This window comes from Anarhichas minor, unplaced genomic scaffold (genome assembly GCF_050575085.1).
Source record: "Anarhichas minor isolate MPS153535 unplaced genomic scaffold, ASM5057508v1 ptg000055l, whole genome shotgun sequence".
In the NCBI taxonomy this organism is placed as follows: Eukaryota; Metazoa; Chordata; class Actinopteri; order Perciformes; family Anarhichadidae; genus Anarhichas; species Anarhichas minor.
Genome location: NW_027466501.1, coordinates 3,150,944 through 3,165,385, shown reverse-complemented (window position 1 = coordinate 3,165,385; position 14,442 = coordinate 3,150,944). Strand labels below are relative to the sequence as shown.

General features: G+C 42.4%; 1 protein-coding gene across 2 annotated transcripts in view; it reads left to right on the top strand.

Moving 5' to 3' along the window:
* Positions 1–14,442, top strand: part of LOC142931966 (DENN domain-containing protein 5B-like) — an 80,389-nt gene that overhangs the window by 33,557 nt on the left and 32,390 nt on the right. For both annotated transcript variants that reach the window (XM_076076142.1, XM_076076141.1), the window contains 2 exons: positions 3,193–3,302; positions 5,410–6,088. In XM_076076142.1, the coding sequence (XP_075932257.1) occupies positions 3,193–3,302; positions 5,410–6,088 (789 nt within the window). The remainder of the gene's footprint in view (positions 1–3,192; positions 3,303–5,409; positions 6,089–14,442) is intronic.

The window sequence follows — 14,442 nt, the reverse complement described above, 5'->3', positions numbered from 1 at the left end:
ACAGAAATGTTTTGAAAAATGTTTATCTTAAAATAAAATACTTCATTTTAGAAAAATGTATGCAATTGAATTGTCTTTGCCCTGCAGCTTTAAATTCAGTTCATTCAGGTGTTAAGTGATGTCACCCAAAAAAGCCACGGTATTATATTCTTCTCATCTTCTAATAAGTTTGTGTGCAGGGACTTTATCTGTGGTTACTAAACCTGTTGTTTCAGCCTCATTCCTCTCTGGTAACATCAGTGTTGGGCAGCGAATTCATGCGTTAGGATTCTGATCATATTGGGCTCTTAGATTATGTATTATCTGTGTCTTCATTTCGGATGTGAGTGGGTACGTTTGCTCAAAAGATTAGTGCTTTGTCCCGTAGTGGCGCTTCACATTAACGCTTTTAATTATTAATTAGTTCTCTGAACATATGAGACACACTGGTTTTGAACTGCCCGTGGGAAGAATGAACATATAAGAGTCTGTCCATTCTTGGTTAAAGGCTCTGGTCTCTCTGACCTCTTTTCTCTTTTTGGAGAACGACGTGTGAAATAATTTCTGACTACCGTATTTTCCGCACTATAAAGCGCACCGGATTATAAGGCGCACCTTCAATGAATGGCCTATTTTAGAACTGTTTTTATATATAGGGCGCACCGGATTATAAGGCGCATAGAATAGAAGCTACTACAGTCAAACGTTGAAATTGTTCAACTTACGTATAAAACGAGTTTTAACTCAGCGTCGTAAGCGTGTCTCTTGAAAGGTGCCATTTTTGGGTCTTTATACACACAAGTGGTGTTGGACTAGGAGTAAGCACAGTACCGGTGTTTACCGCGGTGCGGCTTTGTAGTTTACCAGTCGTACTGAAACATTTTGACAGAGCGCCGTGTACAACCAGTATGGATCAACCAATTAACCAATTGATACATATATAAGGCGCTCCGGATTACAAGGCGCACTGTCGTTTTTTGAGAAAATTAAAGGCTTTTAAGTGCGCCTTATAGTGCGGAAAATACGGTAATTTACTTTTTCCGACTGTTTGGCCTCTCGCTCAGTCTCTCCCGTCTGTTTATATCTCACTCAATCCGCGATGCTTATCGGAATACACATATTTGATTGGCTGAGCAGCATCACGTGATGTGATTTACAACGCATGTAATTGGTCGGTGCTGAATGAGTGCGTAAAGGCTGGAAAAGCTGCGCCGGTTAAAATAGAGGCACTCCGTCAAAATGTAATAATTCTCATCGGTTATAGGTCCAGGTCCGGATGCAATGTCGTCTGGGTCCGGACCCGGACCGCGGTCCGCCTATTAGTGACCCCTGCTGTAGACTGACAAAGGAGACTAGCTAAAAGACAATTTCCACCACGATACTTTATCTTTCAAATGGTTGGTTTACCTAGATCACAAAAAACTTTCTACCTAAGAAATGGTTCATATAAAATCTGTTGATGGGATGTTGTATGTTAACGCCTAGATGAAGAGTAGATATCCTTTATCTGAAGACCAACGGCCTTTGCTCGTCTAAATCTACGACGAAGGACTATAACACTTCAGGAGCAAATGCATTTTAACATTCAACATTAAAATGAGAACCATATCCAGCAATTCTGAAAATAGCAAAACATAATACAGCTACAACAAGAGAAAACAAGCTGCCAGAGAAGAAACACCAACGCTTTGGTTTTAAGGGTCCATAATTTGGAATTGTTTCCTATAACTTTCTAAAAAAGAAATCCTGGAAAGAACTCCGATAAAATACGTATAGAGCTCAATTGATAAAGAGTTAGACTGTGATGAAGTCAGTTGTCTGGAAGAAATAGATGTAGTGTGATAGTTAGATAGTATAGCCTGCTCTGGTGGACAGCTGTTGGAGCTGTCCTGCATTAGACAGTTTGTCTGTGCTATGACCTATCTGTCTCTCTCTCTCTCTCATATATCAGTGAAATATATGTCCATAGAAAAAGACGGGGCTGTTTAAAATATGTAGGCTTTAATAGATATGGTGTTATATTGTAAATCCACAGTATTTTTCTACTGCCTTTTCCACCGTCCACACTATCTGATGCGGCACTAGAGATGACACAATTTGCATTTTGGTTAATTGTTGTTGCCGTTTAGATTTTTACAGAAGATGTTGCACTTCAATAAAATCAGAGAAATAGGCATAATGATCAGCTTCTTTGGAGGTTGACCAGTGAGGAGAGGACTGAAAGAGATCTCAGGCTTATTCAAGTTGTGTGTGTGTGTCCAGCGAGTTGTGTCCTGATATGGGGGACTAGGGAAATGTAGAGCAGTCCAGCTGCTGACAGAGAGGAATCTCATGCATGCAGTCAGAGTGGACGTCAGTGACACACACTGTTGATGAGGTCATCCTCCCTGAGCCAGTGCTCCTGATTCTACACAGCTTCATGCTTTTGTTTCTAAAGCCCCTCTCTCACTGGACAAAAACAACACTGGCTTTGGTCTTCAGTTGGAAAAGTTACAATCGGCATTCATTCCCGGGGCATAAACGGTATTTAATGGCCCCTCTGCCAGTGCAATTCTATGTGACGCATGTTGAAGTGAATATATCATAAATAAAATCAACAGTTATTGGAATTTATTAACGCACAATACGTTCAATTACCATGCTCTCCTCAAAGCCACAGTCATTTTAATACGCTGATCATTGAAACATACTTCATTCACTCGAAAAGAAACAGATAAAACTCATCAAAACTTTTGTTTCTATTTTCCACTGTTCCAAGAATCACCAACTGAATGAGTACATTTTTTTTTTTTTAAATAACCACCGCAGCAGTTGACTGAACCTGTTATTCAAAAATCTAACAGAAAGGTAAACTTGTCAGTGCTCTTTATGCATCCATGAGTCTACTGCTCTACTGACATTGGGAAAGGAGTCTATCGCCTTTTTTTGCCTGTTTTCAAGTATTTTAAAAAAACTGCATAGCGATAATTTTGATGGAAAAAGGGTATTACAGATTTTCCCTCTGACACTTCCCTGATCGTTTGCACCAGAAACATTCAACTATACAACACACAGAAACGTACTTTATATCAAACGAAGATAAAGCTTTACGCAAATATGATAGATTGTTTATATTGGCGGTTGTTAAACTTGACATACCAGCTGGTGGTCATGATGCTGATGTGTTGACCAATGCATCATTGCGTTTGTCTCTGCGTCTTCTCGTCCGTCCAGGTGAAGACTTTGAGCAGAACCCCCTGAAGAGGACGTTCAAATCCAAAGTTCTGGCACGCTACCCCGAGAACGTGGAGTGGAACCCCTTCGACCAGGATGCCGTCAACATGGTAGGTGGACTGTGCCAATATATTATGTAAAATGAGTAGATGTGTGACAACTGTAGTGAGCTAAATAATAAATGGGATGTGTGGATACGATGAATATAAAGTCCTTCTGTTTCACAGAACCAGACCTTGAGTCATTGAAAACTCCTTGAGTTCTAAACTGTTGGTACGGTGACCTTGACAGGAAGAACAAGAGTGCGCACGGTCACCTCCCATTTTTCCACCTGCCCTGGCGTCAGCGCTGATGAATAATTCAGCCGCGCTTCTTGCCTTACGTCGGCATGGAAACGGGCCACCGAAACCCGACACCCGGGTGACTGCGACATTCTCTCTCTCTCTCTCTCTCTTTCTCTGTCTCTCTACTCTTTACTCTCTCCTCTCTTCCTCCCCTTTCTCTACACATCCATCACCCATCATGCTCTCCTCTCTGTAATGTTCTCATCCCAGCTCCTCCTCCACCTCCTGTTGCGAGGTGAGAGAGGAGGAGGATGGGGGGGGGGTGTAGTCACACTTCTTGTCATGTCGGTGAATCCTCCGTGATTATTGTTTTTAAACCCCAACAATCACACACGCACACACACAACTCGTGACAATTTGTGATATTTTCCACCCACGCTCTGCCAATTATTTTCAACCACCACAAATGAAATAGAATAGAATAGAAACCCTTTTTATTGTCATATACAAATGGATCTCTAAAACATCAGAAATCTCCAATTTAAATGGAAGAACAGTTTTCATTTTGTCTGATGCTGTCACTCAGGCTTTCTCTGTAACCATCAGACAATGCTACTGCTAAAACAAAGCTACTTCATCAAGAGACATAACCTGTATTGGAACAGAAATCCCTCTGCTGACTGAATGAATTATTGGCTAATGAACCCTCCTTGTTTTGAACAAAGACATTCACTAAAGAGACTCACTAAAAGAAGCAACACGAGGGGGATGAGAGAGAGAGAACCGCTTGCACCACGCTCTGAAAATGAACAGTGTGACGATACTGCCAGAGAGTTTTGTCTTGATCCTCGTTGGTAGAGTGAGATTACAAAAATAACACGATAGTTTATGTTGAATAAGATAATGCCTCATTTGCATATTTAACAATTCATTTTCAGAGCATCTGTAATACAGGTAATCAACTGGGGAAGTTTCATAGTGATATTCATTTGTTCATTTTTTACCCTATACCTAAATGTAGAAATTGATTCCAACAATTCCTCTGATTAGTTTAGTCAGACTTTTCATTCATTATAAAACGTGATCCAGTTGTCTGTTACAACCACAGACTTTATTTAAGACGTGGACGTAGTCATCGTGACATCACTCATAGGTTTGTGGACTGCCGTTTTGAAGTCTTGAGTTTGGTGATTTCGCCGTTGCCATGTTGTTATTTCGCAATCAATGAACGGAAGTTACCATATTTGGAATGTGGAGGAGTGACTAAGATATGCCCGCCCTAAAGCATACCCTGCTTTATGGTCTATTTGACTCTAAATGGACCATCATTTACTAAATGAACATCATGCTGTATTGAAGAAGACTTGAAACTAGAGATTGAGACCATAAACTCATGTTTACAATGTTTACTGAGGTAATAAATCAAGCGAAGCCCCGAGCGGCTGGTTAAGACGAGTGAGGAGTCAGCAGTCAGTGACGCTATAAAACGATCAATAAAATGGGTTTTTCAAAAATTGCGAATCACCGCAAACAAAAGAGGTTGTGAGTTTAAGATTGGCCGGGGACCGACAGACAGACCACGCACACACTCAACCAAACTCATCTCCCGGCGAAGATAACAATCCACTTAAGGTATTCCCTCGAGTGTGGATTTGTCTTTGTAATGACTCTCAGTTTTTAAACACTAATTATCTTTAAAATATTTGTAGTTTAAAACCACTGTGTAGACTTTCAAAAATTGCAACTTTGATAGTATCAGAAAAGGCCGTGTGGTAGACAGCCATGCATGCTTCTAGAGTTCTCACCCCACAGAAGAAGAGCTAACATAAACAACAGCAAACAAGAACATAAAAGTAAAGAAAATAGTGTTTTTAACTAGAATTGACAATATCCTGTGTTGAAGTGACTCCTGTCCTCTCCCTTTCCCCTGCAGCTGTGTATGCCTAAAGGCCTGTCGTTCAGGACTCAAGCGGACCAGCACGACCCGCAGTTCCACTCCTTCATCATCACAAAGGAGGACGGCTCTCGGACCTACGGGTTCGTCCACACCTTCTACGAGGAGGTGACCAGCCCGCAGATCTGCTCCGCCATGCAGACCCTCTACCAGATGCACAACACGCAGAGTGCCACTGCCAACACCCCTTCCTCCTCCTCCTCCTCCTCCTCTTCCAGCATGGACTCCCTGGCCAGCAGTTTGGACGAGGCCGACCCCTGTACCTCCTCCTCCCGCCGGGCGGGCGGCTATGACTCATCGCGGGACACCCTCTATGTGTCCAAGGCCCTGTGCCTGATCGTGCCCATGCCCTTCATGCATGCCTGCCGACGCTTCCTGTCGCAGCTGCACAGGGCCGTGACGTCAGCCACCGCCCCCCCGCTGCCGCTGGAGAGCTACGTTCACAACATCCTGTACGAGGTGCCGCTCCCAGCTCCGGGACGCTCGCTCAAGTTCCACGGCGTGTACGAGCCCATCGTGTGCCAGAGGCCCGGCCTGGGGGAGCTGCAGCTGGCCGACTTCCCCCTCGCCGAGGCCTTCAGTCTGCTGGGAGTGGAGAACCTGGTCCAGGTGTTCACCTGCACCCTGCTGGAGATGCAGATCCTCCTCTACTCTCGTGGTAAGGACACTTGTGATTAAAGTCAGCATATCAGACTTATCTTAGCACCGTCAGGCATTTTTGTACACTTGCAAACACACACAATGGCAACTGGGATTTGAATATGTTAATTAGTTAGAATTTCTTTAGTTAGCCTTTTTTTTTTTTTTTTTTTTTTGATCCGGAGTAAGGACAAGGAAATTATATATTGTTTCCTTTTTTGTTGTCATCCGTTATTACAAACATCAAGCAGTGTAAACATGAAATCATGCAGACTGACAGGTAACTCACTCACTGTACAGTTTGGTGATGTCATAGTGCATCATCAGCACTACATTGGCACAGGATTAATAGTAAAGACTGGACCTCATAAAATTGAATGACACTGAGGAAAAAGCAATATGAAGAAGAGTGTACAGGAATGTTGGGGATAGAATAGTTTGTCGAATTCACTTATTTTTTTATAGTGATTATAAATCTTAATTGTACAGCACAAATTCCAAATTGTCTCAGCGGGCTTTACAATCTGTACAACATACTGTTGAAGACCTCTGATCTACAGCAATGCATCATATTCTATAAGATCATTGTATGTTTGTAGTGTCAGTACAGTACATTATTTATCCTCTGAGATGTAGTGAATCTGAAAACCATCTCTATATCCTAGCGTCTGTGTCAGAGTGATATCCGTCCGTTTCAAAGACGAGGATTGTAACCAATTAGTTGTAGTGATACAATGGCAACTGGGTCCACCCACTTAGTGTCAAAAAGAAAAACTAGACTCGCAAGTGAAAGTTCCGCGAGCAGAAGAGCAGTGATGGAGATCATAGAGATCCCTTTATTGGCAGTGTGAAGCCGGCGCAAGGCACGTGCCAGAAAATGCGCGTGGTCACGGCGCTTTGTCATGCACCTCTGAATTTTTGTAACATGCCGATATTCAATCTGTTTCTCTATAATGCATGTAATACTTGACTTGTTTCTTTACAGGGCTTACTGTATATAAAGGCAATAAAATAGTCCATGAATATGAGATATGAGTCAACAGTTAATTACATTCCCTCCTCGGCATTGAGGAGGTTGGTTTATGGCGTTTTGCCGGTTACACTCGTTGCCTTTTCGATTGTTCACAGCACTTTTTTTTGTACACCCTCTGGCATTTTGGAGAATAATGCAGCGCATAGAGTATAAATGCCTCCGTTCATGCTCGGAGGCTCGCGCTACGGCGCCAAGCGAGTACAAACAAAGCTGTATCAGTTATTCTGCTTACCAACACAGATGCAGCATGGAGGCAATTAAGGTACTTTAAAACCAATAGCATGTGATAGCCACAATTTGGATCAAAATTAGCATTACTTCTCTGCAATGGAAAGAATAAGAACAAGAGTGACAAAATCCATTCATATCAACATATTTCATGTTGCATTATAAATCTTTACCAGCCGCAGCAATGTGGGACTAGTATTGTTTTCACCTTGTGAGTTTGTGTGTGAGTCGTCATGGCAGAATCTGGTCCTGGAGACGACTACTGTAGCAGGAACTACCACTGAGGAGGACTTTTCTAGGTGTTTGTCTGTGTAAAGATGCCTCACTGCGATAGCATCACAGCCGTTTAAGGTGCAGTCACAAAACGTTAAAGGTGTGTAGTTGAGATTAAAATGAAGGTCCCGTTGAGGCGAACTGTGCACAGCTAGGTTTCCCTTCATCCATTATTTGTTTGACTCTCTCGGTTTCACTGCTCCGGTCTGCTCTACAGAGCATTTTGTAACACTCTCTGTTTGTTTAGCTTCTGTGCCGGATGAGTCATGGAAACCCCAAAATAAAACCATGCATCTACGGTAGTCTGCAGCATGCATAGTGCATACAGTATGTGGGCCCGTTCCTGTGGTGCAGACCCATTGCAAGAGGTGAACAAGTGAAATCACAATGCTGGTGTTTGAAATGGGTGAGCTAACTCAGCATCAGTCTGAATCAGGACGTGCGGCTGTATATCCTTCTGAACTGTGTCTGTTAAATGAGTACATTCATCATGGTTAATGGAGTTCTGATGCAGAATACCGGTCATAGTATTATACTATTATGTCATAGTATTACAAACAACGGTGCAGACGTTTGGCATCTGAGAAGGCTCCAAACTTCTGGACCTGGGAGACTATGAAGTGAGTGCTTTGACATACAAGGCGAGGATCAGGTGACTTACAGCAGGCCACTGTAAGCTTTGTAACCTATTATGATCTTCCAGCCCACACACTTGTGAGTTTGATGATGCTATAAGGTTTTTTTTAAGAAGAAGTTCAAATGGACACATTCCAATAGGAAGTCACTAGTGAAAATGATGCTTGTAGTCTTTTTGTTTACAACAGTAGCATTAATTTGTTCCATATAATTTAGCTATATTGTTTGTTCTATATAGAGACATTCTGAACAGAGCTGTTAGTAACAGACTCACACATTTATGAATTTAGGGGGAAACTCTTGTAAAAGTAACTTATATTTATCCTTAAAGGGGTACTTTGGGGTTTTATGAAATACTAATCTATAGTCTGTATTACCTACAATAAGCCCTCTGAGACAAATTTGGGATTTTGGGTGATACAAAATATATTGAATTGAATTGAATAGATCCTTGAAGCAAAATCATAATGGGGGTCCACGAAGTGCCTTGGTAACCAAGTGGTTACAGCGCATGCTATACAATCGCATCGTCGGTTCGATTCCAGCCTCTCAACCTTTGTTGGATGTCATACCATTTCCATTTCAACTAAAGTCAAAAAATGGCCACAAAAATGGCCTTGACTAGGAAAAAAAAAGTTGAGAACCGCTGGTATTGGTGTTCTATTGAACTTTGGACAAAGCCACGCCAGCTGTTTTTCCCAGTTCATAGTCTTTATGCTAAGCTAGGCTAACCACATCTCTGTATTTAATGCACAGATATGAGATTGATATCAACCTTCTCATCTTGGCTTGTGTAACTGAAAGTGTACAGCCCAAAATACAGACATATTCTGGTTAGCATCAACTCTGAATAGCTAGAAAAACGGTGACCAACAAGATGCTGCATCAGGTGAACATCCATCCACCCGCCCAGACTGTTTGGATGATGTTGACAGAGAAAAAACTACAGTAATGATCACATGGCACCAAAATGTCATATTGAAAAAACAAGTCAGACGTCTCATGAGTTTGGACTGTATATTTACTAAATTTAAGGATATTTGAAGCAAAAAAAGATAACAAATGTTAACTGAAGCGGTCTCAGTGGACCTCTCCATGTCATCATCGGGAATCTCCATTGGCCTTCAGCCCGGCTCTGACTGTGTGACACGTATGTCCAAACGAAGCCTCATTTGTTGGTAACGAAGGGGGAAAAAACCTACACGGAGCGTCCTTTGGCTGGAGGCAGGAGATGGAATGGTTCAGTTTAGGGGAAATGAGAAGCTGTCATGACCATATGTTCCCACGCTGCGTCTAATCTATCGACAAGCAGTTACACCATGGCAGATAGAGGCATCATCAGCCCCCCTACCTGTCCTCACACACTTATCGGCTGTGACAGGGATAGAAAGTGACAGGCAAGGTACTCCTCCAATTATGGGGTACGGTGGGGGGCTGGGGGTGGTGCATGCAAGAATATAATTTTATGGTAATCAGTGTAGTTCATTTACATTCCTGGCTGCCACACAACTAGTGTGTACATGCTGATAGAAGCTGCTCTTAGGAGGTGTCTTACTTACTACTACCAGTATTTAGCCCAAAGCATATGGTATGTTTTTCATGCTTTGGGCTACACCCCTCAGTTTTGAAAGAGGGAAAACTTCATGCTGAACCATATATTGATATTAAGACAACGGTTTGTTTCCAACTTTGTTTGCGATTGTCTCTTTCCTGTTTCAACATGAGGATTGAAAGCAGATCCATAGATAAACAGTTTTCCCAGTTGGGTGTGGTAGAACTTGACTGACCTGCACCTCACCTCAGCCCCATCCAACTTGGGATGTTCTGGAACACCAAATGGGAGCCAAGCCTCCAGGCCTTCAGAACAAAATAAGCCTTTGCCGCACCCTTTTTGGCCGCCGCCATCTTGTATTTTCGCAAGCAGCAACAATAAGACATGATGATCCAAAAAAAAAATGTGAAAGGGTTAAAGTTATAAGACGAAAACACAGACAACTACCAGACCGTGGTAGCGACCTGTCAATCACAATGCAGCCCTGCCCTAAAGCATACCCTGCTTTATGATCCATTTTACTCTAAATGGAACCATAATTTACTAAATGTAATGGCCATTTAGTAAATTTCGCACTGTTTTTCCTTTCCAGGACCAGATTGTGAGCCTGATTGTAAAAAGAACGCAAGTGTGAACATGATTATGAATGTTGTAGACGGCATGTGGACCATACTGAGCCTGCAATGCTCTTGTGGTTGAATGGGACCAGATCCCTGCAGCCAGGTTCCACAATCTGATGGAAAGCCAGGAGGGTTCCTGCAGGACGTCCTTTAGTAGATGTGGTGGCCATTGCATTGGGGTGAACCTGCCCTTTAATGTAACATTCTGCTCAAATTATACTAACCTCTCTTATCAGGTCAGTTGACCAGTGGTTGACCAAGGTTGTCACACAATGTAAATGATTTCTTGTTTCTTTGATTTGCTCTGGGATGAGATGCTCCTCTAAGCCTCTTTCATTTTGATTTCTTTCCAATCGTCCCTCCACACAGTGATGATCTGACTCTTTTGTGATATCAGCATTATCATGGTGCAGCAGAACTAAAGTGTACCATCTCTGCATTTGAAGAACACCTGATGTATGCTGTTCACCACAGACTGCTCACGTCTTCCCTTGTGAGACTGAGCTGCCTGTGTTCACCAGTCCCTGATGCACCATTACAGTTTCACAATGACTCAACATGTCCTGTCCTGTTGTTCAGAATCCCTGAGCCCTGTCTCTGCTGGGGCTTTCTGCAGCGCTACGCTTTGCCATATCAGATTTGTTCCCTTTTTAAATGATTACATGCTTGCTCACCTATCGCAGGCGCTTGCAACTTGTCATATTTCAAAGGGAGTTTCTTTGGCGACCCCGCAAATGGAACACCCTGGGGAAGAAAAATGATTAGTTCAACTGGGTTCAAGAGGAGAAGAGGGTGAAATATATGAGGTGTGAAAGAATATCACACTTTTGGAGACACGGCAGGTTATAACGGCTTACATAAAAGTGTTAATAAAAACCAGCTGATACGCTGACACTAAACTGATCCTGGTGTGATGTGAGCCTGAAAGGCAACAGGTAGGAAAGCATTAGATGTAACAAGAAAAAAAAGACACGAGAGTTTCAGTTAGACTCCTACGCCGTGTGTCCCACAAAGGGGTGTGTGTGGGAGAAACTTTTGAACCTGTTCAGACTTGGCAGAAAGCTAAAACAGACTTGAACATACAGCACACACACACACACAAGCTAAGGGTTGTGGGGCGGTTCTACTTTATTTGTTGCATGAATGTAACGTTCTGTGGGTTAAGAGAAATGGGAAGTTAGCTGATGGGATTGTCATTAGTTCTGCAGGTATTTTGTCATAAACCAAAGTATTGGACGACGTGAAATTTTGGCCTGATGAATCATAAGGTCAGCAACCAAGCAGGTGGTGTATGTTGTCAATGAAAGTTCAGTATGAGCATCTGACCACTTTGACGATATTTTCAGTCAAACCAATCCAAGCAGCGTTGAGTGTCTTTCAAAAACCTATTTGCTGCACTAGCACATTGGTAGTACTAGGTCAGTGCCCACTGGGGGCTTGGCTGTTAGCAGCGGGCCGATTGCTCAGACCCTCTGAAGTTCTAGAGAACTGCTCATCACCCGTCGACTCCACTGTGGACAGCATTCTCGACTCAGTCTGCAGAGCCCTGAAGCCCCGCCCCGCTGCTGCACAGAGCACTGTTCGCTTGTTTATTAAGACTTGTTAATATTGAACCTGTCGCGTGTCCAAATTGCACCAACTCTAATACTGCACGTCCTTGCGTCCCCATCAGTACATCCGCCAAGTGCGAAGTAGATGAGATGAACAGTTCTTGAGGTATGCGAAGGACACAGGGACAGACCGACAGACAGATAGAGATTGTTAGATACAACCAGGAAGATAAGTTTTTATTTTATTTATTTTATTTAACCTTTATTTAACCAGGTAAAATCAATTGAGAACCAATTCTCATTTTCAATGATGACCTGGCCAAGAGGCAGTAGCACAGTCCACACAAGTTACACAAACAACACAGATACAATACAGTATGACAAGCAATGGAAAAATGACTAAAAACACACTAAAAGACACATCCTCACTCTCACACACACATTCTCTCCTTGAGAAGTGAACAAGCAGAACAGCTGCTTGTTGTTGGGCTTCTGCCGTTGAATATATATCCTTGAGGTCTGTGGTTAAGGCACCAGAGAGCTCAATGCATTTCCAATGAAAGTGCACAGATTTCATATGTGCACGTACAGATAGGAGGACACTGAACTAGACTGAACGAAAGAGGGGGGAGGGAGTATAACTCCCATCATGTTTTATATATATATATTTTTTTTTTTTCCTCGAGGTCGTGCAGGCTTTTCACTCTGGCCATCACAATAACATCTGATGAAACTGCTGCTGAGCTCAATACGAAAGCCAGCCAGCAACCGCTGGCCTTAATCTGTTTTAGGGGACCAAGGCAATTCTCTCTCTCTCTCACTCACTCACTCACTCACTCACTCACTCACTCACTCACACGTGAAGATGTGATTGAAACAAATCCATCAGAGTGAGTTTAACCCTAAACTCACTCTCAGATTCAATTTGAATCGCTTGATTAAAATCTCTCTTGTCACATATAATACATATAGACTGTCTATTTCATAAACCTCTTACTCTTTCTCCCCCACTCCCTCTACTCCAGTGGTTCCCAAAGTGGGGGTCGCGACCCCTAGGGGGGGCGCGGTGGTACTACAGGGGGGTCGCGGCTTCATCACCAACCCACACACACAGACGCACACATACACCGGTAAAACAATATAAAATAACCGACGTGACATGCACTGTGTTCCAACCACGCCACCAGAGCGGCTCATGTCACAGACCGACTGTGGCAAAACCAGCGAGAGCGAGAGCGAGCGCGCGCGAGCGAGAGAGCGAGCGCGCGCCCGAGCGAGAGAGCGCGAACGAGCGAGGGAGAGAGAGAGTGAGGGAGCGCGAACGAGAGAGAGACACACAGCGACACAGAGCGAGAAAGATACGGAGCGACAGAGAAAGATAAAGATTGGAGTGGAGAAAGACTACCCACTACTAGGCCAAAGAGCTATGGGCATACTGTTGCCTTTTGCCACATCCTATTTATATGAAACAGGGTTTTCTGCAGTTGCTGCAATGAAGACCAAATACAGATCAAAGTTGAACATTGAGAATGAACTGAGAGTAGCTATCTCCAACCAGCAACCCCGCTTTGACAAAATCTGTAAAGCAAAGCAAGCCCACACCAGTCACTGATTGATATATATGAATAGGAATATACATAGGAATATGATCACAAAATAATATGGTCCATGTAGACCTGCACACCTTGTTCATAATTGTGTTATTTTATTGTTTGAGAAAACCTGCTGTTCAATGTGAGGAAATACAGTATATGTTGTTTGCACTTTGTTTGAAATTAAGTTAATTGTATTTACAAATTATTTTATATATTTTTTATTTTATATATATTTTATTATTGCTATTTTTTTTCCCAGTTAAACAAACTGAAGAATAAACTGTGAAGTGATATGTACTTATTTTAGAAAGAAATAAAAATATTTTATACAGTTCATGCATTATAATGCAATTCATTAAAAACCAAGAAAAATTTGGGGTCGGGTTGCGGGGGGGGGGGGGGGGGGGGGGGTCGTCCAATGTTCCTATATCATCAAAGGGGGTCTTGACAGAAAAAGTTTGGGAACCACTGCTCTACTCAGTTCGAGACTCTGCGTCGTGCAATAAATTCATCTTCACATGCTCGAAAGAGTTAATTGAAAATGCGTAACCAACTTACTTTTATATACTATGTAAAATTACCTTGATGTCGTAATCTGAATTGAATTATTGCTATTTTACATGCTCCATTTAAAAAAGCTTTACTTGTAAAATGAAGTCATTCCTTTGTAATTTGTAAAATCATTTTTAGTACATCTTGTATGGTGAAGTTTTTTTGTTTTCTTGTCAGCGAATCCCATTTGCAGAGCTAAACCAACAATGAATTTATCCCACTAATTATCTTCTTCTTTTTTTTATCAATGAGCCACACTGTTGACATGTTAGCTTCATTATTATGAACACACACACTCAAACCCACAAACACCTTCCTGCTGCCAGAAATACTC